We start from the raw sequence: 25457 nt of genomic DNA, 5'->3' as shown, positions 1-25457 counted from the left end.
GTTTGCACACAATACCTACGAACACTAACAGAAGCTACTGTTGGTGCTTACGTCAGACTGATAACGTAGCGTAGAGTATATGACCTTTTTGCTGGGGAGGATGGGAAAGACTCTGATAACCTAGGAGGAGGCAAAAGCGGTTTAGATACAGGTGTCATTACAAGTAATGGGGAAAAAAAAACCAAAAAAACAACAGAGCAGCTGATATTCCTAAACGATTACTTTTATGTTACAATGAAAGATAATTCAAGGTTATAAACTATCATCTTAAGCGAAAACTATGTTATAAGCAGTATGATAGTGCCCTCAAGTGGATGCAGAATGTTAAGATACTTGATGTATTCCATTGTTACAGTGCTGGATGGTTTTTAACTTCAATATTAAAATGAGTGTAAGTGTAATTCGTGCCCACTTTAAGGCCTGTTTACACTGCTAGAGTAGTAATTGGGCTTTCGTGTGAATGAGAATCAGGCCCAAAGAGTGTATAATTTAAAAAAAAAAGTTAATTAGGGAAGGAGTGAAAAGTAGAAATTGAGAGCCACTTTCATCTGTTTACCAATATAATTCTTTCTTTCCCACCCCTAGATGTTCCTTTTCTTCTCTAGCCAACTTGCTTACATTAAAGCATTGCCCCCTGCAGCTATAACAGGCTTTTTTATAGAATTATAACTAGGTTTAGAAAAGCTGATTGTGGCGTTGCACTCCTGCTGATTCAGCCAGGCAAAAAGGAATCAGGTGACTGTAGATCCCAGCTGCAACTCAAAAGCCTTAGACATTGTTTTCCTTTCTAGAACTGGCACCTTTTCCCTTGTCTTTAAAACACCCACTTGACACCTAAGTGACTGGGCCCTATCCCTTGGTGATATGCCACCCAATCACTTCCTTGTGTCATTAGCTGTGAAATTCCCTGTCCTACTTCCATAAATTTGCAGGCATGAACTGAAACACCCTGCCTTTCAAACAGAGGGTTGTGATGGGCAAGTGTTCCTCTTCTCCAAAAGCCTGCACGTGTGTTCCACAACATTCAGCCTGGTCATCTACCCTACTCAACAAGCATATGAAGCCACTGGGGGAGCTGCTAAGACAACGCAGGCCAAAATCTCAGCAACATCACACAATATCCATCTCTCTCTCTTTTTAATGACTGATGTCAACACTGCCATCTTCGAGCTCCCTGGCAGAGAACAGCACCTAAATCTGAATGCATACAAGAAAGAGGGGATACTTATGGGAAGAGAGAAGTACAGTAAAAGCTGTGTTATCCGGAACTTTACTAACTGGAAAGCTCTATAAACCAGCATTTCTGATCTTCATGGAAAGTCCGGTTTATAGTCTGGTTGGTGCAGGGCCAGCAGGCTCCCTACCTGGCTCCGCATGGCTCCCCAGAAGCGGCGACATATCCCTGCTGCATCTAGGCATAGGAATGGCCACAGGGGCTCCATGCGCTGCCTCCACCCCACCCCAAGTGCTGGCTCCGCAGCTCCCATTGGCCAGGAACTGTGGCCAATGGGATCTGCGGGGACAGCGCCTGCAGGCGGAGGCAGCATGCAGAGCCACCTAGCCATGCCTCTGCCTAGGAGCAGCAGAGACATGTTGCCACTTGCGGAGAGCTGCCCGAGGTGAGCACTGCCCAGATCCGGTAACCTGAAACCCCTCCCGTGCCCCAACTTCTGGCCCTGAGCCCCCTCCCACACCCAAACTCCCTCCCAGAGCCCGCGCTTCGCACCCTTTCCTGCAGCCCAACCCCCAGCCCTGAGCCCCTCCCACACCCAAAGTCCCTCCCCTCTTAGTGAACCAGAATTTTTGACTTACCAGCACCCACATTTCCTCAACATGCTGGATAACAAAACTTTTACTGTACTTTGAAAAACGTGCCTTTTTTTTTTTTTTATAACATCCCCTCTACAGAGGGCTCCAGCCAACTGTTCATAAAAACTGATTCACACATTCAGGGTTTGGTTTGGTTGTTGACTCCTCAATACTTCTGGACATTCAAATAGTCACAGTTGCAACAAACACCCAGTTCTGCCTGCAGTTGGTCAGAAGCCTGTGCCCCAACCTATAGGACACAGATGTGGTCACAGCAATCTATTCATCTCTGATTGCCAGACCTCACTACTGCAACTTATTGCATCTAGGAATGAAACCTAACCCCCAGAGCACCAGTTCATACACAATACAGCAAAGTGTCCCCTTAACAACACATCACCATGACCACATCACTCCAGTCCTCTGCTGTCTGCACTAGATCCCCACTGAAAGCAGAGTCCTGTTCAAGCCCTACCTAGCTGAGAGGTTTCCTCTCTTTCAATGACCACGACCTCCCAAAACAGCTACATTCCACTGCAAACAATGAAAATGTCTCTAGAGGGAGAGTCATGAGCCCAGGAGACAGAACTTACATGGGAGCCAGACAGAACTCGCTCCTGCAAGAGGCAAGAGTGATGTCAGGCCCCAGGTGTTCAAAAATAAATATAAAGATTATTTCTTTGACTTAGCTTCTCCTCAATAGCTCTTCACACGCATAGAAATTTTTAAAAAATCCCTTAAAAATGTCTGCTGTCTTTTTTCAACCTGGTTCAATGTGTGGAGAGAGCTTAATTGAACTATTTGTTTCTTTACTTACTTAAGAGGAACTCAAGTACAGTTTATGGCTCTCAGCACAGAGCACTCGCTATCCAGAATTACTTAGTAGTTATGTAGCATTATTCTTCAAAGCACTTGAGAGCTTTAACAAACCTCAGTAAATTAACTTCAGCTTAGTTTTATTTCTCGCCTTTGGCTCCAGAGAAAACAGGCAAAGAGGAAATTCTCATTGTTATTGTATGCAGTTCCAAGAGACCTCAAGGGTGAAACTAAAATCAATATTAACCTGTGCCAGAAAGTACCTCAATGTAAATGTCACTCTGCTGACTGTTAAAATTATAAAAGCCTCAACTTCAGAAGAACCAAATTACACCACTTTCAAGGAGAAAAGTGTGAACATATTTTGGGCAAACAAAATGCATAAGATCCCATCTGAGTGCACCCATGTTTTTTGTAACCAGATTGTGACATGCTCATCTGGTCTGATAAACACGGTTGATTTGTATTCACACATAGTAACTATGTTCACAGCTCACTTATATATCAACCATGTCTGTGCATCTTTGTATATCAGTGCTTTCTAGGAAAATAAGGTTTATCTCACTGGGCATCATTATGGAGTGAACATGTGCACACATTGCAAAATGTGAGGCAATGAATTCTGGGATGTCCAGCTGTACAGAGAACTCTGAAGAGGGAAGAATAGTCAAACCATTTACACTGGCATGGTTAGGGGGCTCCATTATACAGCAAAATTGGTTACTTGAATACAGCCATGGGCCAACAGAGGTGGTGCAGGAGTAAATCAGTGTTATCTGTCATTATTACTAGTAGAGTATTAGCTCAGCGTTATACATATTTTCCAGCCACGCTTAATACCAGCTAAATCACTGCCTGGTTACAAACTCAGTTAAAAGTTATAATGAAGATGGGGCCTGAAGGTGAACTTTTATACACTAGAGCAAATTTGAAAAAGGAATGAGTCATGCCACAGGCTTGGAGATTGAAATTCTCTAACAGCTCTAACACAGGCAGCACCAATGCATTCATTCCCGTACAAAAATGCACTTTGACCCTGTTCTGGAGATGACTTCCCAAGGAAAAAGTTAGCGAACTCTCTATATCTGTTCGGTGCTGTACCTCTGCTGAGACTACTAGTTAATGGCAATGGTTTTGCAGTGGACATCATGCAAGCCAAACACCCAGTCCCTGTACCACACCCCTGTTTCCCACAAACTTTCAAAAGAGTTTCTCTCTACCTCCTCCTTTCTTCCTCCCTACCCTCCAGGTGTGGGGTGGTGGTAGCAGCACCCAAACTGTGTGACCAAGCTTCTGGAAATTCAAAGGCTACACCTGTTTTGCATAGTAATTCACATTGTACACCCGGGTAAATTAGAAACAAGCAAATGTTCTCCTTTCATCTCCCCTTTTCTGCCAAAGAACCACAGTATGCAGGGACATGAATACATAAAGTCCTGTGAAGCAGTTCAACTCTAATGTCTGCACCATTCTGTTTGGGCAGTATTATTATGAAGGGGCCGGTAGGTATGAGTACCACTGCCTTCTGCTGGATAGAATAAGCACTGCTCAGCTGTAGACTAGAGGTCCTTCACAGATAACATCCAATAGACATTTCTGTTTAGCTGAAAGTATACGACAAGGGGTGTAATTTTGGAACAGGATGAGATTTGTTCCTGCCACTGTGAAGTTGAAAGTACTTCTGGCATGTAGCACAGTGACAACAAAGAGAAGAGATTCGAAGTCCTAGCTCTCATCTCTTAGCTGTTCCTAGGCCAGTCCAAGTATTTTTTTCTAGTATTGTCTCCTGTACTGTCTGAACATTTTTATCATCACCTGGCTGGCATGCTAACCCAGTACAAGTTGTCTGCCATGTATTTCAACATTGCTGGACACAGAGAGATGTACCCTCTTGAAGCTTCTGCGTTTATCCATTTTTTTATTTATTTCTCTCTTCTCTTCCATTTTCTCCCTTTCTTATGTTCTATCAAATCTTCTCTCCTCTCTGCCTCTCCTGCATCCTTTTCCTCCTTCTCTCTTCTGCTTAAGAGTCCCTAACCCAGGTCCTCTCGTCTATCTTTCCCTTTGTCCCACACAAATCACTCTCCTTGTACTCTTTTCATCACATCTCATTTCTCATTCCCAGGTATGCCAGGTCACCCTCTCACAACTGGTTTGTTTCCTCATCAGAAGAATGGTGTCTGATCCATTCTTGCTACCCCATCTTCCTCCAAGATACATATCAGGACAGCAAATTACTTGGGCAATAGATACTTTATTATTTGAATGAATAAAACAGCATCAAAACAACCCTCTTGGACATGAGGAAGCAAGGAGGGATGACATTTTTTTGAAAAATTTGAGACAGCAAATTTGAATGGCTAAGATGACTGGTTATTTAATATTTACATTACAGCAACAACCAAAGACCCCTACCTGAGATCAGGGCCTCACGACATTAGGCACTGTACAAATACTGTAGACGCTGTAGTGGGAGACAGTTCTTTCTCCAAAAAGCTTACACTCTGAGTAGACAAGACAAAGGAGGTGAGGAGTAACAGAAATGCAAGAGGGGAAGTAAATTATCCAGAGTCACAAAGCAGGTGAGTAGCAGTGCCACAAACACAACTCAGGTTTCCTTACTCTTATGTGGTCACTTGTTTCACTGCACTTATTTTTTATCATAGTTTTCAACAAATACAAGAGCGTATGATAGGTAAGTACAACTAGGCGAATCAGGATATATGAAGTTTACGTAGGTACCTTCGTTTTCAGGAAGGGGAGAGTTATTTAATTTTTCCTAGGAATTTATCAGTGTTTATTATTACAACAACAAAACAACTGGTGAAAAATCAGTGCAAAACACTATTAATAATTTGTCTGGGTAAATATCAGGGTTTATTTTGATGGACGGAAAAACAGAGGGAAAAGTGTTCAGTATAGATTAATGCTTTGAATTGCGTTCATCAGTGTGGTTTGCTGCAGAACTATAACAGCACTCAAAACACAATGCCACCTCTGAATTTAAGAAAACAATACATCTCTGGTCTCCAAATAAAACTTTTCATTTGAATTAACAGTTTACTACTGTCAGCTTAGAACTATTAGCCTATAGATATTTAGATTTAATAATTGGGTCACACTATTTCCAACGCATACACTCAACTTCATCCTTTTCTCCTGTTTTTGTTCTTTTAAAAACTTTCAAATACTTCCTTGTGTTCTGAAACATATTCTGATACAGATTTTCGTTTTCTTCGCATTTTAGTGGGTCAGATCTTTAAACTGTTATCTGCTAAGAGCTTGAAACATGCACGTGGTGGGTGTGAGATTCATCAGTATGTTCAGATACGCGTGCACTTCAGAGCTTGCGTTCATGCTTATTTGTTTATTGTATCTTCTAGACTAATACATCGCCTTACGTCAACAGGCAGCTTTGCATATACACACAGACTGATGTATCATCGTAATGCGTATATCTCATGCAATGTGTTGTATTTTCTTAATAAAACGAGTTATTTTTTATATATTTGAATGACACAGAAGTAGGGTGAAAATTGGAAAAAATGAATAATACTTTTTGTAAAACCTGGGAATTTTTGGTAAAAATTGGTTCAAACTGAAAACAAAGGGGCTTAAGTTTAAGTAAGTAACAAGCAACCATGAAAAGTCTTTGTGCTTTTACTCAGCCACATCATTCACACATCTCAAAACAAGCATGGAGAGGCACAAGAGCTCTTTTTGTTAATGCGAGAGGTGAGCCAAGTGAGGTGATTAATATTTAAACATTGTCTTTTTCAATATATTTATCAACTGTTCAGACTTTTGGCACAGCAATCCCTCTTTCAATTGCAAGAGCCGCCCAGATTTTTAGCAATCCATCTGATTCAAGATGGCGTGTACTGATTGCACCATTCTGTGGCTATGACTGTGGAGTGAGGAATTGAGGTGAAGTGTCAGATTTTATCTTAGTTCTTATTTCAAAAATTCTCAGGCAAGCATACAGGGGAAATAGGATAAAGTGTCTCCTGCTTTATTGTTTATATTTGTGTTACTGTTCTATATTCTTGGTACATTTTCACTACATGTGAGAAGAGCTGCTCGCGGCCCTATTGCATCTTCTCCAACATTTATCTAACGCCCAGTTTCCAACTTTATTCAATTCAGATGGAGTAAGATAAGAAGAAGTATATGCAATCTGGAATTATCAATTGAGTGAGTTGTGCATAGATATTTCACAAATGCCTAAAAATAGCCAGGTTTTGTGCAGAACAAGATGCACTCTTGTCAGGACCTCATGATTATTTAATTGAGGGTGGATTGGAAGGGTTTCAAGTATTCATTTGCAATGAATTTCCTCATTATTAGTCACTTGCATTCAAGCAAAACAAGAGAAGCTATTTATCCGAGTGAAAGAGGTCTAAACTTCAAGTGTTAATAAAAAGAAGTGCCTGTTTTACCCCTATCTTTAGGTTAGTTCACATGTTTGAGGCCCCAGTTTTGCAGACACCCAGGCACATCTGTGAACCATACACGTTGAGTTCACTGGGACAACTCACCTGGGTGGAGATATACACGTGTGTGTTTGTAGTCTTAGCAACTAAGTGCCTGAGGGATGGCACAAACTTCTTCATTGGTCTGATTTTGAGTTTATCAGGCTGCACAGTTGGCATCATTATTACCCATCTTAGTCTCCATTGAGCTGGTGTACAAGGAAGCTATGCTTAGAAAATGGGAATATAGTTTAGATTTTCTTCCAGCATCATTAGTTCCATAGTTAGCAGATGTTGCCAAAGATTTTTTTAACAAAGAAAAGCATAGAGCAGCAAGAGGTAAAGATAGAAGTATGGTAAGGAAAGGCCTCCTCTCACCATCTTCTGGACTATTTTTATGGAGTCCAGACTTTTCTTGTTTTTGATCCTGAGAGACATTCTGACCAGCCCAGCCCAGAGGAAGGCCCAGCTGACATCACCACCCTGGCTCCAGCTGAATCTCAACCACCACATCGGATGAAACAGGATTGGACTTTAACAGCAGCCACAACAGCAGAAGCTCCAGCCCTTTTCCACTAATTCCTCTTGTCCCCCAAAGAACAGTTAACCATTGGCTAACTTAGGTAAGGAGCATCCTAGCTTCTGTGAATCCCATTCTGAGGCATCTGTCTCTCCCCATTCATTGTATAGGAAACCTAGGTGCCTAACCCAGGCTTTGTGCATTCCAGTGATTTTCTAGGCTCCTAAAAGGTAGCTGTGGAAATGCTCAGCACCACCACGCTTAATTTCCTCTGTGAATCTAGCCCTTAATTTTTGCCTCCATTTCCATAAGTGCAAAATGGGAACATCAGTTCTTAACCTACCTCCTCCAGTTTTTGTGAAGCTTAATAAAATCTCAGTTAAAGGTAACAAGATCCTTGCATTAAAAACTCTATAGAAGTACCCAATATCCAATATGTAACATTAGACATTTACCACTATATATATGGTGTATTCAATGACAAACGTTAAGACATTACCTGTTTGAAAGAGTACGGAAGGACTGGTTTTTACAACCGTGGTTCAATTTATCCGACCATTTGGGTAATTCTATGTGCCAACTAGGTAACTGCACTTGTAAAGAGGCCAGTTTTGCCTCTAACTGGCCAACTATATGCACAAAGTTCCCATTTTTAGACACAATTAAAAACAACCCAGGCCCTCAGTTGCCCAGGATAAAAGTAAATCAGTTTTACTGGAGAAGTGGATAATAGCCAGTAGGAAAAATGTCAGACAAATTACATGAAGGGTTTTGTTTTTATAAATTCATCTGAGTCTTTCAATTGAATAAGGAAAGAAGTTTTCTAATCTAGAATTTTTGTAGAGATTTTAATGTCCGAATGTATGAGGATTAAGAGACAGAAAACTGGGACAATTTTTCTAAACTGTATGGAGGGCCAGGTAGGGAAGGCTGTGCCTCTCCAAACAGCCTGGCCCCCACCCCATATCCGTCCCCTGACTGCGCTCGTCATAACCCCCGACCTATCCAACTGCCCCTGCTCCTTGCCCTCTGATCAACCCCTCCCGGGACCCCCCGCACCATTTACATGTCAATTTGGGTAATTCTGTGTGCCAACTAGGTAACTGCACTTGTAAAGTGACCAGTTTTGCCACCCCTTTTCGAACCCTCCTGTTCCCCATCCCTTGACCCCTATCCACTCCCCCGCCCCGACAGGCCTCCTGGGACCCCACACCTATCCAATCACCCCTGTTCCCCATCTTCTGACCCCTATCCACACCCCTGCCCCCTGACAGGTCCCCTGGAACTCCCACGCTTATCAAATAAAGTTATGCTCTTTGGTGTGAAAGGTGGGCAATATTTGACTTAGGCTCAGATTTTAAAGCCAGCAGGCTCACTGTGCGGCCCACAGCGGGGAATCAAAGGGCTCTGGGCTGCCCGCAGCCGCAGGGAGCCCAGAACCCTTTAAATCCCAGCCGTGGCCAGGATTCAAAAGGCTCTGAGCTGCCCGCAGCAGCAGGGAGCCCAGAGCTCTTTAAATCTCAGCCGCAGCCGGGATTCATAGGGCTCTGGGGTGCCTGCAGAGATTCCTGGCGTCGGCTGAGATTTAAAGGGCTCAGGGCTCCCTGCCCCAGAGCCCCTTGAATCCTGGCCACGGTTCCAGCGGATGAGCTGGGGCTGGGATTTTAAGGGCTTGGGATCCCCTCAGCAGCCTGAGCTCTGGGCCCTTAAAATCCCTGCCCCAGCCCCGCAAAGCTCCGGGTTCCCTCAGCTGCCAGAGCCCTGGACCCTTTGATTTGCCCCTGACAGCTCCCAGCCACCTCTTCAGCTGGGAGCCCCTGGTTGATTTAAAATCAAGTATCACCTCCCCACCCCCAACCTTCCTTTCTGGCCCACAGCTGTTTTGGTGGGGTGGCGCTGGAGAGGAGGTGCTGGAGGGGGTGTTTCTGCAGGGCTGGGCAGTGGTGGGGCGGGGTGTTTCCGCAGGCTGGGAGGTCCTGGAGGGGGTGTTTCCGCGGGGCCGGGGGTTCTGCCCTCAGCTGTTTTCTTTGGAGTAATGTGGCCCTCGCTGCTTTACGAGTTGTGCAGGCCTGATCTAGTCTGACCTCCTGCACATCACAGTGCCATAGACCCTCCCCCTCCCCACTCCTGTAATAGACCCCTAACCTCTGGCTGAGTTACTGAAGTCCTCAAAGACTTCAAATTACAGAGCATCCATCACTTACACTAGTTTAAACCTACAAGTGACCCATGCTGCAGAGGAAGGCAACCCCCCCCACCCCCCGCCAAGTCTCTGTCAGTCTGATCTGGGAGAAAATTCCTTCCTGACTCCAAATATTGTGATCAGTTTGACCCTGAGCATGTTGGTGAGACCCACCAGCCAGACACCTGGGAAAGAATTCTCTGTAGTAATTCAGGGTCTCTGCATCTAGTACCCCCATCACTGGCCACTGGGGATATCTGCTTCTAGCAGTCGCAAATCAGCTATATGCCATTGTAGACAGTCCTGTCATACCAACTCCTCCATAAACTTATCAAGCTCAGTCTTGAAGCCAGTTAAGTTTTTTTCCCCCACTATCTCCCTTGGAAGGCTGTTCCAGAACTTCTTTCCTCTGATGTTTAGAGACTTCCATCTAATTTCAAGCCTAAACTTGTTGATGGACAGTTTATATTCTTTGCTCGTGTGTCAACACTGGTGCTTTACCTGAATAACTCCTCTCCCTCCCTGATATTTATCCCTCTGATATATTTACAGAGAGCAATCATATCTCTCCTCAGCCTTCTTTTGGTTAGGCTAAACAAGCCAAGCTCCTTGAGTCTCCTGTCATAAGGTAGGTTTTCCGTTCCTCATATCTTCCTAGTAACCCTATTCTGTGCCTGTTCCAGTTTGAATTAATCTTTCTTAAACATGTGAAACCAGAATTTCACACAGTATTCCAGATGAGGTCTCACCAGCACCTTGTATAATAGTACTAACAACACTTCCCTATCTCTACTGGGAATTCCTCACCTGGTGAATCCTAGGACTGCACTAGCCTTTTTCATGGCCACATCACATTGGTGGCTATGTCATCCTGTAATCAACCAACACACCCAGGTCTTTCTCCTTCTCTATCACTTCCAACTGATATGTACCCAGTTTATAGCAAAAATGATTAATTCTCCATTGATAGCATGCAAGTCAAAACCATGATTTTTGATACTCCACTGCATTGCGTTTGTTATTATAAGGGACTTCAGCAGAATGTGACCCTGAATCTCTTATTTGTGCTGAGTAGTACCTTCCTGAACAAGTATTGCAACTGATTGCAGTGGGGGCAGGCAGGCAGAATCTAGTCCTGAATTAAAAATAATCAGTAAACCCAGATATTATTGAGCTTTGCCTTTCAAACACATATTATCTTTCCATTTACTTAGTCTATTGTAAACATGGATCTGCACTACCCTGATATTAACTGAAGTAGCATTAAGCCATCTGTCATTAGATCCAACGTGGGAATTAATAGACACTATGACATCAAAAACAAGTTATATTCTTGCCTAGCCATTCCCAGTTATTTTCTTTCCCAGGCTCACAGAGAGTTACAGTCTTGGATGAGATTTATTGTAGCCTTGAGGGCTGAGAACGGGGGAGGTTGTGGTGCTTTATGGGTAGTTTGCAACCTTAAGAAAGGGCTGTTACCTGGTAGTTATGCTTCCCCACATTAACAGATTGAGATTTTCTGACTTTTATAATAATGCAAATTTAGATTATCCAAGGATATTGGGCACTGTCCGTCTTTCACACTAGCAAAAACTGGTTAAAATTCAGACCTTCATTATAATGTCCTTTTTTTTTTTTTTAATGGTTTCAGTCTGAAGTGTCCTATGCTTAGTCACAGGCCAGCAGTTTATGCCTGTTCTTATTGAAAGCTAGTTGCTATATTTATTTTTTAATTATGGGAGGCCATTTTTGCTTACCGTTAACTCAAAAGTGGCAGAAGAGAAGAACACCAAAAAATGGAAGCTGGTTAGGCCTCTCAGACAAAATGAGCTAGTTAAGCATGAGAGATAAAAAGAGCTATTTCAGGTAAAAACTTATTAAAAGAAGCTGCTTCCAAAGAAGGTCAGTGGGCATCTGTTACAATCTTAGCACTGTCTAGTGAAACTTTTCCTTCTCTATAACACTGGAAAGATCACAGGGATAATTACATGCTCAACATCAGTGGTCTCCAAACTTTTTTGATCACGCATCCCTATCAGTAAAAAAATTCTGAGCATGCACCCTCTGCCGCGCTGGTGCTACCATTTTTGCCGAAACAAACAAACAAAAAAAAAAAGAAAAAAAAAAAAAGAGCACTCTTTCTGCTGTGCACCCCCAAGAATCCTCTTGCGCACCCCCTGTGGAGATGTCTGGCTTAAAAGGGGTAGCCTGCTGCTGAGACAACTTGCACAAGGGAGATTTTCAATGAGACATTTTTAATAAGTACTACCAAATAAAACCAAAAACCCCCTTCTTCATCAATAGAAAAAATGTTTCTTGTGTTGATCCCACAAAGAAAGATAATGTGTGTAATGGGGGGCACTTACCTCTTGGATGCTTCCTAGCAGCTGGGAGTGGTAATGCAGTGCTTTTCTCTCTCCTGGCGCCCTGTGTAGGTTGTTGACCTTGTTTGGTGGATCTTCAGGTAATTGATAGCAGCCTTCCAAAGAGGATGGAGCTAGGTTGTTCTCAGTGGTCGCAGATGACAGAACAAGAAACAATGGTCTCAAGTTGCAGTGGGGGAGGTCTAGGTTGGATATTAGGAAAGACTATTTTGCTAAGAGCATGATGAAGCACTGGAATGGGTGTTGGTGGAATCTCCAGCCTTAGATGTTTTTAAGGCCCGGCTTGACAAAGCCCTGGTTGGGATGATTTAGTTAGTGTTGGTCCTGCTTTGAGCAGGGGGTTGGACTAGATGACCTCCTAAGGTCTCTTCCAACCCTAATATTCTATGATTGTATGATTCAGTGGCTTAGCTTTCTGGCTGAGTCTCATAGTTAAAAATGAACCCCCTTCCTGGGTAGTGAAGAGTTCAGCAAACTTGTCTGCCTGCCCTCACCAGGACGTTCACTTGGGCTTCTGGGCCCTTCAAATGCAGCCCTTCACTTGGGCTTCTAAACAAGCCTTGTCCCCTTCTTGGGGTTTAGGACACTTTTCCAGTGGTTGGTGGGGGAACCCATTACTTCACGTTCCAAGTCTGCGACCTATCCACAGCACCCACATACTGCTTACTCATCTCCATCGCTACTATTTCCCTGGGCCTCGTCCTACCATATCCTTGTATCCTCAAGGCCAGTGTTCTCAGGTTCTTGTCTCGGCAGTCTCAACTAGGTAAACTAAGTCAAAAGTGATCTCCGGCTGATTGTTGAGCTCTTCTTCCTCCTTCTGGTCCCAGGCAGGAACTGACCTGCTAAGAACCTGCAGCTACTTTTATCTGAGCCTGCTGGCTCTGACTGGCTGCTTCCACACAGCCTCTCTAGGCAGACCTGGAGGCCCCTCCTTTGCTGCTGCTTTACTGGGATGAGGTGTAGTAGGACCATGGGGCTTCCATCCTATCACATTGTGCCAATATTAAAAAAGGGAAAATGGGATGGCCTGGATAATTATAGACCTGTCAGTCTGACATCAATCTCAGGCAAAATAATGGAGCAGCTGATATGCAACTCTATTAATAAAGAATTAATGGAGGGTAATATTGTGACACTACACTCCATATTCTTCACAGTAACATTATTATGAGCATCGCAAAATTATGATATATTTTATGCAAGATAAGGCATGTGAGATATCATTGAAAAGGTTTCAGAGTAGCAGCCGTGTTAGTCTGTATCCGCAAAAAGAACAGGAGTACTTGTGGCGCCTTAGAGACTAACAAATTTAATTGAGCATAAGCTTTCATGGGCTACAGCCCACTTCTTCAGATGCATAGAATGGAACATATAGTAAAGATATATATATATATATATATATATATATACACATACAGAACATGAAAAGGTTGAAGTAGCCATATCAACTTTCATGTAGATATTCCTGGGCAAAGCCCACTAGGCAAAAGACTCTCAATCTAAATGATTGATTCCCCGCCCAAAGAAGACTCCTGAAAACACCAGAGGAACAAGGAGTGAACTGGGGGAAAGTGCTGGACCCAGGCTGAAGGAATGTTTAGCTTGTGAAAGGAACATCTGGGGTTTTTAAGCTATAAGTAAGTGCAGCTGGCTCCTTAAGAAACTCTGCAGCCTGCTGGAATGATCATTTAGGGTGAGAATTTGCTTATATCCAACCTCTTTAATATATTAAGCTTTGATTGTGCTTTTATTTGCTAGGTAACCTGCTTTGATCTGTTTGCTGTCCCTTATAATCACTTAAAATTGATCTTTTGTAGTAAATAAACTTGTTTTTGCTTTGTCTAAAACCAGTGTGTGGGAGTCGTAACTTGCGGCAGAAAGCTTTTACATATCCTTCTCCGCATTGAGGGAGGGTGCGAATTTTATGAACTTATGCTGTACAGTTCTCTGTGCAGTGCAAGATGGTATAATTTGGGGGTTATACTCCGGCGGTGGGGGAGAAGGATGCCTTAGGGACTGAGAGGTGCCCTAGCTATGCCTTCCTATGCAGGGGCTGGTTAAAGAACCCATGTGTACGTGACTGCAGCTGGGCTTCACAGGCTGGTCACAGAAGTACAGTGTAAAGGGGGCCCAGAGTGGTGGGTCAGGGGAGTTCTATGATACCTCAGTTCCAGGTGGCACACCAAGGGGAACTGGTCACAAGTATAATTACTGTCAATCAACATGGGTTTACGGAAAATAGATCCTGCCAAACTAACTTTTTTGGTGAGATTACGAATTTGGTTGATAAAAGGTAATAATGTTGCTGTAATGTACTTTGATTTGGTACAATATGACATTTTAATTAAAAACTTCAATGCTATAAAAACTAACATGGCGCGCACAAAATTAAGTAGATTAAAAACCTGGCTAAACAATAGGTTCTCAAATGTAATTGTAATGGGGAATGTTCACCGAACAGGTATGTTTCTAGTGGTGTCTAACAAGCATAGGTTCTTGGCTCTATATTATTGAACATTTTTATCAAGGACCTAGAAGAAAACAGAAAATAGTCATGGATAGAGTTTGCAGATGACATTAAAATTGGGGGAACGAAGAGGTCAGGTCATTGATACTGAGTGATCTGGACCGCACGGTAAACTGCACACAATCAAAAAGAGTAGTTTTAATATGACTAAATGTAAATGTATACACCTAGGAACAAGAACATGAGCCATACTTATATAGGATGGGGGACTCTATCCTGAGAAGCAGTGACTCTTAAAAAGGTTTGAGGGATAATCAGCAGGAGCTCCCAGTGCGACACTGTGGACAAAAGGACTAATGCAATCATTGGATGCATAAACAAAGGAATCTCAAGTAGGAGCAGAGAAGTTATTTTACCTCGGTATTTGGCCATGGTGTGAATGCAGCTGGAATACTGTGTCCAATTAGAAAATATATCTTAATTTGATAGACTCCATCTGTTTAGCTTAACAAAGAGAAGGTCAAGGGGTGACTAGATTACAGTCAGTAAATACCTACAAATATTGATAACGGATTCATTAATCTAGCAGTCAAAGGTATATAAAATGATCCAGTGGCTGGAAGTTGAAGCTAGACAAATTCAGTCTGGAAATAAGGTGTAAAGTTTTAATAGTAAGGGTAATTAACCATTGGAGCAATTTGCCAAGGGTCTCCACCAATGACAATTTTTATACTTAAGATTGGATGCTTTTCTAAAAAAATACTCTAGGAATTATTTTGGGGAAGTTCTTGTCCCCTGTTATACAGGAGGTTAGATTAGATCACAATGGCCCTTGCAGCCTTGGAATCTATGAATTTTATGCTGACTAATTTATGCTTCTTTTTGCAATTTCTTTGATGTTAAACAATAAAAAAGCCTACTTATGTTCCATCACCCAGGTACAGTCATCACAGTGTAAGACATATGCTTCTTTCCTGTTAAACCAGTATTACAGAATAACCGTTTCCAGCCAGCCAGAAGCAAACAAGTGTGAACAGACCTCCATCTAAATAAAGATAAGCTTTAAAGTTCATACGTTGTTTATTCAAGTAATAATATTGAAGTCAAGGCAGATTTTTCCCTTTAACAACAAAAGCAGAAAAAGAAAATGAAGGGGGAAAACCCCCCACAATCAATGCAACCGTAAGATTTTGAACTTAAAACAAAAGATTAGGAAAAGAGCTTTGATGCCTCATCACTAGAACACTCATATTTCGTACACACTAGGTATACGTTCAGTAGATACACAAACTCACCACAGAATGGGCTTCACTGAAGACTGCTGACAATGCTAAGCATCCCTGGTGCAAAGAATTCAAGATAAGCCTTGTCTCATTTTAAGATGAGTTTGTACAAAATTCAAGTACATAGATAAAAATCAGACGTGCTGTCTCTCTCGTTGTTTCTTTCCTACGAATGAAGATTAAGAATAGCCCTGTGACATAGAACTGCAGGGTGAATGTTCCACCAGGCACTTAGTAGGAGACGTCCAACTGGGAAATCACAAAGGTTTCTTATAGTCTATTCAACAACTAGAGCAGTGGTTCCCAAACTTTAATAGCCCGTGAACCCCTTTCACTAACATGTAAGGTCTTGTGAACCCCCTCCTAAAAATGAATATTTCCAGGGTTTTTCTCTTTTACCTAAGTATAAATTATAAAAGCAGTGATCTTGGAAATATAAAATTTGTTATTATGACATACTTATTACACACTATTTAGTATCAATTATTATTTATCATTTACAGTATTTTTATTACATTATGAAAACGGCAACACTCTTCCAAGATCTCACTTTCGTAGCTTGTATCACTTTGAATAAGCCTGTTCTAAGACAAGGCTCCTATGTTTCATCGAGTATCAGATGTGAAATAGCATGACAGTATTTAAGAAGCCAACTCAAAGAGTTCCTCCTACACAAGCATTCAGGTCTTGAGCAGTCCAGGCAAACAGTGCACATTACAACAAAGTTTAAACTTGTTCTTCATAATAATTTTAAAAATGATACTAGCTGCCTATTTAATTTTAAAAACAGCAAAAAATATTCACCTCTCTTTCCGTTTCTTATAAGGAGTCTTGAAGTTTAAATCTCCTCAGTGTGACAGATATGCTTGCTTTGATCTGCTTAGCTCTTGGAAGTCCAGGGACTCCAGGCTGCTGGCCCTGTGCTGCCCAGGGTTCCTAGGGACAGCTCTGTCCGCTAGTAGGAAATTTTTTTCCCAAGAATCCCCAGTAATATTTTGTGAACCCCAGTTTGGGAACCACTGAACTAGAGGACTAGATAAAGTCTAGACAGAGGACAGATTCTATCTGTCACTGTGCAGGTAACACAATTTCAACATAATAAGGGGATGGGAATCAACTGATGCTTGGATAGGAAATGCTATTCTAGGCAAAAACTAAAAACTGCTATTATAATAGTAATAATTAATTAAAAAGTAAACATCCTGGGATCTCAGATCAAGTGAACCATCTATATTATGATTCCAATCAGGAAATCACAAATAGAATGCTTCTACATTAGGCTATCATCATAATTTGGCTGGTGTGTTATCACACAGTCTTGCAGGAGTGCTTACAGTGCATGGCTCACTGAACACTTACGACAATAACTCAAATGCAGAGGGAAAGAGTATTTTGGTCTCTTTAAGAGTCAAAAATGAATTATTTACAGATTTCTCCAAGCTGCATGGAATCAGTCAACACTCCTTTAGTGGTATGCAAGCCTGTTCCCCCCCATGTTCACTGACACCCAAATACAGTAGGACCAACCTAGTACAACCTGGGGCTTTACTCAGCAAATCAGAATAATTTTGAACATGGGCAGGGATTTCTCACTTGCTCCTCCTACGAAGGTGTAGCTTCATCGGGAGTGGAATCCTCACGTGCCTCTGTTCTGGTCACAGATTGCTTGGAGTGTTCCAAAGGCTTTGATGTGGAGGCAGCCTGAAGAGAAGGGGAGGGGTGGAAAGACTCCTTCCTGCTTTTCAGACTTAGCCCCTTTTCCTGGGAGAGTGAAGGTCTGTGACCAATGATTCTCTGAGGCACAAATCCCTTTCCACTGCTGTTTGAAGTCAGAGGTCCTTTGCCTGGCAGAGGGAGAGATTACGAGCCGAAAGCCAGACAGGCAATTCTCATTACGCTACAACCCAAGGAAGGGCTGTGCAGGAGTAATAGGCTTCTCTGCAGGCCCAGACATGCTGAAGGGTGGGATGAGTGAATCTGCTACAGAGCACTGTGAGCGCCTCTGTGCAAGAACAAAGCCCCAGCAAACACTGCCTGGGAGAGAGGGGAGGCAAAACAGAGGGTTTAGCTCCTATTTGCTCACCACTTCTCCCTTCATATTAACTGCTACCTTGCAAAGGGGACACTTGCTCTTGCCACTTTAGGGACTCAGAGGCTCTAGAGTTTGAGGCACAGTACTTACCCCATACGCATCGTGAGAATCTCTCCATTCATCATGGAAGTAGGGGGAGCTCTGTAGGCACCCTGCTTCTCTTCCTAGGGAGCGGAGGATTATGGCAGGGAGGGGAGAATGGAAGACAGCTTTGAATCCTTTCAGGGATTTTGTCTCCAGTGCAGGTATGTTGTGGGATTTACCTATGAGGTGGCCAGTTAGTGCCCACCTCAACATTTAGTTCCCTTCCTGAAACACTCAGAAGCTCCACAGTGGCATTTCTGTATTGGAGTTGCAACTGCTTGGGAAGGGAAAAGACCTGACTATGCCAGTCAAACTCTGAGTCCCATGACCTGGCAGCGTGAGGCTCAGCTGGCTGTGAAGAGGTCAGGCAGAAGAGTCCCGGAAGGGAGACTCTGTAGGTGGTTGACGCTACCATACTCCCAAACACCTGATCCACAGGAGGAGGAAGAGGAAGAAAGATTGTAAGTCATTAATGCACAACAACAAATACAAATTAAAGTTATAAAACAAAAATGGTAAGGAGAAAGTGAATCATCAAGTTGTTCCACTGCTGCAGATTAAAAAAAAAGTGGTGGCCTGTGCTGAAGTACAGGGTTCAGCCTGGAGCCTCCAACAATAACAGTAGGCAACAACACTGGCCCACATCCAATGAAAGAGAAGAGAAGCTGTGCAACTTGAAGTGCTGCTGTGACTAGCAACTGTCCTTTCTATTTAAGTTTCAGTTTGTCCTGGGACGTTTTCTGATATGCAGCGCTGGTATTTCCACACAACACCAATAAATCAGTTGAAAGAGCCACAATGAAACATCTCAAATTAGTGCTCCTTCTCAATATAGACATGGTTAGGGGACTGCCTGTCAGTGCCTGGCTCTAAGTGCACAGAGGGCTGGCTAGCACCAGTGCCTGAAAGCATAGTGAGCACGTTGAGCTTTTCAACCTGAGACTCCTAAACCTTGAAAAGACAGGGGAGCGAACTTTATAAGTCTCCATCTCAGGAGATTTAAAGCTTCCAGAATCTGGTGGCAGTAAACTTGAACACCAGGGTTTACCAATCACCAAGGCCCAGCTAAATCCTTTGTGGCAAGACAGTTGGAATAAACATTTTAGGGAAAACAGATTAAAGTTTCCAGTTTTTCTTTTCATAAGACAAAAACGGTCATAGTGGGTCAGACCAAAGGTCCATCCAGCCCAGTATCCTGTCTTCTGACAGTGGCCAATGCCAGGTGCTTCAGAAGGAATGAACAGAACAAATACTCATCAAGCGATCCATCCCATTGCCTATTACAAGCTTCTGGCAAACACAGGCTAGGCAGGGACAACATCCCTGCCCATCCTAGATAATAACCATTGATGGACCTAGCCTCCATGAACTTATGTCATAAACACACAGTAAAGTGTTAAGAAGTTCACCTAGCCTAGCTGATATCTGACCAGAGGAACCAATAGGGGGACAAAATGTTTCACCCAGGAACGAGGGAAGAGTCCTTTGTTCAGTCAGTCCATTAAGTTCTGTGCTGGAGTGAAAAGATCAAGGAATCACCCAGGGTAGTGAGTATTAGAAAAGGAATGAATTAGCTTATATTTATTTCCTTTTGTGACTTTGTCTTTTTGCATTAGAGGGATAATCAAATTGGGTTTTCTTTTGTGTAACTAAGGTTTTGCCCAGGGGAACATCCTGTGTGTTTTGAATCGGTTGTCCGTGAGAGTAACTTGTATGCTAATCTCTTAGAGGTATTTCTTTTACACCTTTTCCTTAATTAAAAGTCTTCTTTTTAAGAACCTGATTGATTTTTAACTTGTTTTAAGATCCAAGGGGTTTGGATCGGTGTTCACCAGGAAATTGGTGAAGTCTCTCAAGGTTACCCAGGGGAGGGTTACAGTACTTGGGAGGGAGAGATTTTATGGGGGAAGACAGAGTTTCCCAAATGATTCAAACAGCTGTTTTAAACAATTTGGGTGGTGGCAGCAAACAGATCTAAGCTGGTAACTAAGCTTTCTCATGCAGGTCCCCACATCTGTACCCTAAAGTTTAGAGTGGGGGTGAAACCTATGACAACTTATCTAGTTCTTTTTTGAACCCTGTTATAGTCTTGGCCTTCACAACATCCTCTGGCAAGGAGTTTCACAGGTTGACTGTGTGTTGGGTGAAGAAATAACTTCCTTTTGTTTTAAACTTGCTGCCTATTAATTTCATTTGGTGACTCCTAGTTCTTGTGTTATGAGGAGTAAACAACACTTCCTTCCTTCCTTTCTCCACACCGGTCATAATTTTATAAACCTCTATCATATCCCTCCCCACCCCTTAGTATTCTCTTTTCCAAGCTGAAAAGTCTCAGTCTTATAAATTTCTCCACATATGGAAGCTGTTCCAAATCCGTAATCATTTTTGTTGCCTTTTCTATACTTTTTCCAATTCCAATATATCTTTTTTGAGATGGGACAACCAGATCTGCATGCAGTATTCAAGATGTGGGTCTACCACGGATAAATAGAGGCAATATAATATATTCTGTCTTATTATCTATCCCTTTCTTAATGATTCCCAACACTGTTAGCTTTTTTGATTGCCGCTGCATATTAAGTGGATGTTTTCGGAGAACTGTCCACTATGACTCCAAGATCTCTTTTTTGAGTGGTAACAGCTAATTTAGACTCCATCATTTTGTATGTATATTTGGGAATATGTTTTCCCATGTTCATTATTTTGCATATATCAGCATTGAATTTCATCTGCCATTTTGTTGCCCAGTCACCCAGTTTTGTGAGGTCCCTTTGTAACTTTTCGCGGTCTGCTTTGGATTTAACTATCTTGAGTAGTCTTGTATCATATACAATTTTACCTTATTTCCAGATCATTTATGAATATCTTGAACAGGACTGGTCTCAGTACAGACCCCTGGGAGATACCACTATTTACCTTTCTCCATTCTGAAAACTGGCCATTTATTCCTACCTTTTGTTTCCTATCTTTTAATCACTTACTGATTGATGAGATGACCTTCCCTCTTATCCCAAGACAGCTTACTTTGCTTAAGAGCCTTTGGTGAAGGATCTTGACAAAGGCTTTCTGAAAATCTAAGTACACTATATCCACTGGATCACCATTGTCTACATGCTTGTTTACCCCTCTCAAAGAATTCTAGTAGATTGGTGAGGCATGATTTCCCTTTAGAAAAACCATGTTGACTCTTTCCCCAACAAATCATGTTCATCTATGTGTCTGACAATTCTGTTCTTTACTATAGTTTCAATCAAATTGCCCAGTACTGAAGTTAGGCTTACCAGCCTGTAATTGCTGGGATGGCCTCTGGGGCCTTTTTTAAAAATTGGCATCACATTAGCTGTTCTCCAGTCATCTGGTACAGAAGCTGGTTTAAATGATAGGTTACATGCCACAGTTAGTACTTCTGCAATTTCACATTTCATGGTATTCACCTTCAGAACTCTAGGGTGAATACCATCTGGTCCTGGTGACTTATTAGGGTTTAATTTATCAATTTGTTCCCAAACCTCCTCTAATGACGCTTCGATCTGGGACAATTCCTCAGATTCATCACCTAAATAGAAAGGCTCAGGTTAGGGAATCTCCCTGACATCCCCAACCATGAAGACTGATGCAAAGAATTAATTTAGTTTCTCCACAATAATCTTATCCTCCTTGAGTGCTCCTTTAGCATCTTGATTGTCCCATGGCCCACTGGCTGTTTAGTAGGTTTCCTGCTTTTGATGTACTTAAAATGTTTTTTGCGGTTACTTTGTGTCTTTGGCTAGCTATTCCTCAAATTCTTTTTGGCCTTATATTTTACACTTCATTTGCCAGATCTTATGCTTCTTTCTATTTTCCTCAATAGGATTTAACTTCCACTTTTTAAAGGATGCCTTTTTGCCTCTTACTGCTTCTTTTACTTTGTTGTTTAGCAAAGGTGGCACTTTTTTGGTCCTCTATGTATTTTTTTAATTTGGGGTACACATTTAATTTGAGCCTCTATTATGATGTCTTTTAAAAGTTTCCATGCAGCTCGCATGGATTTCACTTTTGGCACTGTACCTTTTAATTTCTGTTTAGCTAACTTACTCATTTTTTATAGTTCCCCTTTCTGAAATTAAATATTACCTTGGTGATTAAATGTTACCATGAAAATTCAAATCTATGCCTATACTAAAATGATATAAATGAAAAGGAGGAATAACCTTGGGCTTTGTGAGGCATCTCATTTGGTTTCCACAGCAGTTACCCAGTCTGTAATTAAAAATTAAATTTAAGTGGATAAACAGAATGAAATGAATGATACTACTTGTTCTCCTGAGACTTCTCTCAGAAATGTAACTAATTTTAGCTACTGATGCAGAAGCAGTCAGGGGAAGTGCCTCCAAACATTCTCTTTCACTGACTAGGGGATAGTACAGCCCGCAGTAGGGGAGGTAATCACTGTAGGACTTCCAGTCATTTGTACACTGGGAAACCTGACTCAAGAGTGGGAGTGGTACCTTTGGAGAAAAGGACACTAAAAGAGGACATGATGAATCACGTACATTGTTTTAACAAAAATGATTGTGCAAGAAGTTAAACTTGCAGTTTGCCAACTAGCTTTTAACAGCACAATTTTAAGGATGGCAAAACAATCTTCAAAATGATTTACCTTTCAAGCAAAAGGTAAATGGCTACTTGCTAATCTGATTACTCTTGCTAATTTATTTAAGCATAACTAAAATTCAATAAGTATTTAAAATTGAAACACGCTTCTAAATTAATGTTTAGAACAGTACTTATTAAAATCAGTGTAACAGAATAAAAGTATAAAAAAATCTTGGCACAAGCTTCCTCTTTAGACACTATACTGCAGCTTCTTGTAATAGGTCTACCAACTTTAAAGCATCTTACGTGAAGTTCAAAACAGTACTTTAACTGAAAAAGTTTTTAAAACTAGTATTAAATTTTAGCTCTTTTCTGAACACCACAAAAACTAGCTACTGTATATACTCGTTCATAAGCTGAATCTTTTTAGTAAAAAAAGGAAGCACCAGAGAAGGGGGTCAGCTTATGAACAGGTATAGAGAAGGAGAGGTGGGACACAGCCCCTCCCCTCCAACAGAAGGAGCAAGGAGAGCAGCACAGCCAGAAGGGAAGAGATGGGGCCAGAGTGTCTCTGCTTCTGGCCACGCTGCTCTCCCCACAGCCTCTGAAGCAGCTACAACTCCAGGGCTGGCAGCCTGCAGCCACGCTGCCCGGCCCAGCCTGCTGGAACATGCTGCAGCCACGCTGCCCGGCCCAGCCTGCTGGAACATGCTGCAGCCACGCTGCCTGGTCTGGCCCACCAGAGCAGGCTGTGGCCGCGCTGGCAAGCCTGCCGGAGCAGCTCCAACCAGGCCAGAGATATCCTCCCCGGCCCTCTCCAGATAAGGAGGGAAGGGATAGGATGTGGAGAGTGTGGGGGTCCTGGGCTAGGGGTGGAGTCATGTGGGGGGTGGTCGCAGGGGTTACTTCCCTGACCCCTAGCTTCTCCCCCCAAAAAATATCCCCACCAGTTGCTGTCCTGCCCATCAGGGTAAGCAGCTGGCATGCCAGGACACTTTGTTTACTTAGATTTACCTCCGTACCTGCAGACGTTCGAGGTAAACAAACCATCTTGGCCCGCCAGTGGCTTATCCTTGCTGACCCCTGAATTACAGGATTGGCTTATGAATGGGTCATAAAAATTTTCCATTTTTATTTATCCATCTTGGGGGGAGTCAGCTTATAAACGAACTGGCATATGATCTAGTATATATGGTAAGCATTTTTCTAAGAATATTTTGCACCTTGAAAAAAAACTTGCAAATAGAAAACTGAATTTACATGGAACAATTTTTATACAGTGTAAGCCACTTTATTTACATTGTTCTTCAGAGTTTTATCAATACTTCCAGTGCATCATTTATCATCCAATGACAACTGAAAATCTCAAAGGCAGGATGTTAGATTTACATTTATCAACAAACAATGCTGTGTTTTAGCACTTTAACATTAACAATATTACAGAAGTGTTTATCTTCCAAAAGTCTAAGACAATCCACTGGACCTAATGAAAGTCACTGATATTGACTATGTTTGACAGTAAAGAACCAAACTGTAGAATATACTTTCCAAGTGGCACTTGCAAGGACTCTGTCAGGTACTTTAGATCCACAGTTTGGGTTTTATAGAAATCTAAAAATCCCTCCCATCTTTTTTTTAAAGTTTCCTCAAAGTTGTATTTTATTTAGACATACCCACACAAGTATTTGCAATCCAAATACTATAGTCTTGTGCCAGTACCAGGACCATAAAGTGTGATGGACTAGCTCATTTTCACTATTTAACCAGTGACATTCAGATTATAAATAGACAGCAGATGGTAAAGAGTATATTTGATTTTTTAAATTCTGTATTAATAATCTATGGCATTACTCGCAACAGAGATAATGACCTTTACTTTAAAAATAGGATCTTTATGCTGTCAGTGTCCTTTTTTTAAAAGAGCAGATCAATATATATTTTATCAAAATTATTTTACACATTTCTAGTAAATCATGCATTACTGCACATCATTTCTTTGTCCGTGCTTGACTGCCAGGTTTTGTAAACGCAGATACATCAAGACTTTCACCACTGTTGCACTGTTCGTATAAAGTCTGAAATTTAAAAAGATAAAGGGGTAGAAATAGTCATTCCAAGAAGTACTTATTCAAATGATGTCTGTTTGTAAAATGATAGCATAGTTTGCAAAATTGTTTCGACAGACAGTAATGAGTACCATCTAAACCCAGAACTAAAATTTCAGATATATGCAAATATGAGGAAATTAATAGGAAGACAGGGTAAAGCAGTACTAGCATTAAATGCAGTTTAGTGTCCAGATGGTGAAAAACATACAAAGCAAGACCACTAAGAAAAAAAATGAACATGCAAGTAGGTAGAGTTCCACAGAGGAAATGGAAAAAAATTATTTGGCCCTTGAGACATCTTGGGTGGGTGTCCATATTGACATAGCCACATCACAGGATACAATTAGGGAGGTAAGATAAATTTGTTTCTGTTGAATGGCTGCCATCCATATGGACAAAATAGGTCTGACTACTAGAGATCATATCCAGGCAAGGAAGACCTATGGAGAAGCTAAGATATGTAACGATTCTGTTCTGGCCTAGCTGCCACAGAAGTGCATGAAGGATAGAATGAAACTGTTACTTGCACAGTAACTCTGGTTCTTCGAGATATGTTGTCCATATTTTATTTTTATACTTTACACCCACACCGTTGGTATACGTGTGCCCAATGTACTCAAGTGTACCTGTTGGGCTGTACCCGCTGAGGCAACATATCCTCA

The 25457-nt window shown here is 41.9% G+C and overlaps 1 protein-coding gene across 2 annotated transcripts in view; it reads right to left on the bottom strand.

Moving 5' to 3' along the window:
* Window positions 1-23942: 23942 nt before the first annotated feature.
* Window positions 23943-25457, bottom strand: part of TTK (TTK protein kinase) — a 95289-nt gene continuing 93774 nt past the window's right edge. For both annotated transcript variants that reach the window (XM_032774990.2, XM_075063817.1), the window contains exon 21: window positions 23943-24762. In XM_032774990.2, coding sequence (XP_032630881.1) covers window positions 24676-24762 — 87 coding nt within the window. In that variant the 3' untranslated portion in view covers window positions 23943-24675. The remainder of the gene's footprint in view (window positions 24763-25457) is intronic.

The sequence above is a fragment of the Chelonoidis abingdonii genome, chromosome 3 (genome assembly GCF_003597395.2).
Source record: "Chelonoidis abingdonii isolate Lonesome George chromosome 3, CheloAbing_2.0, whole genome shotgun sequence".
NCBI lineage: Eukaryota > Metazoa > Chordata > Testudines > Testudinidae > Chelonoidis > Chelonoidis abingdonii.
Note: the sequence above shows the minus strand (reverse complement) of the source record. Positions and strands in the feature narration are given on the sequence as shown.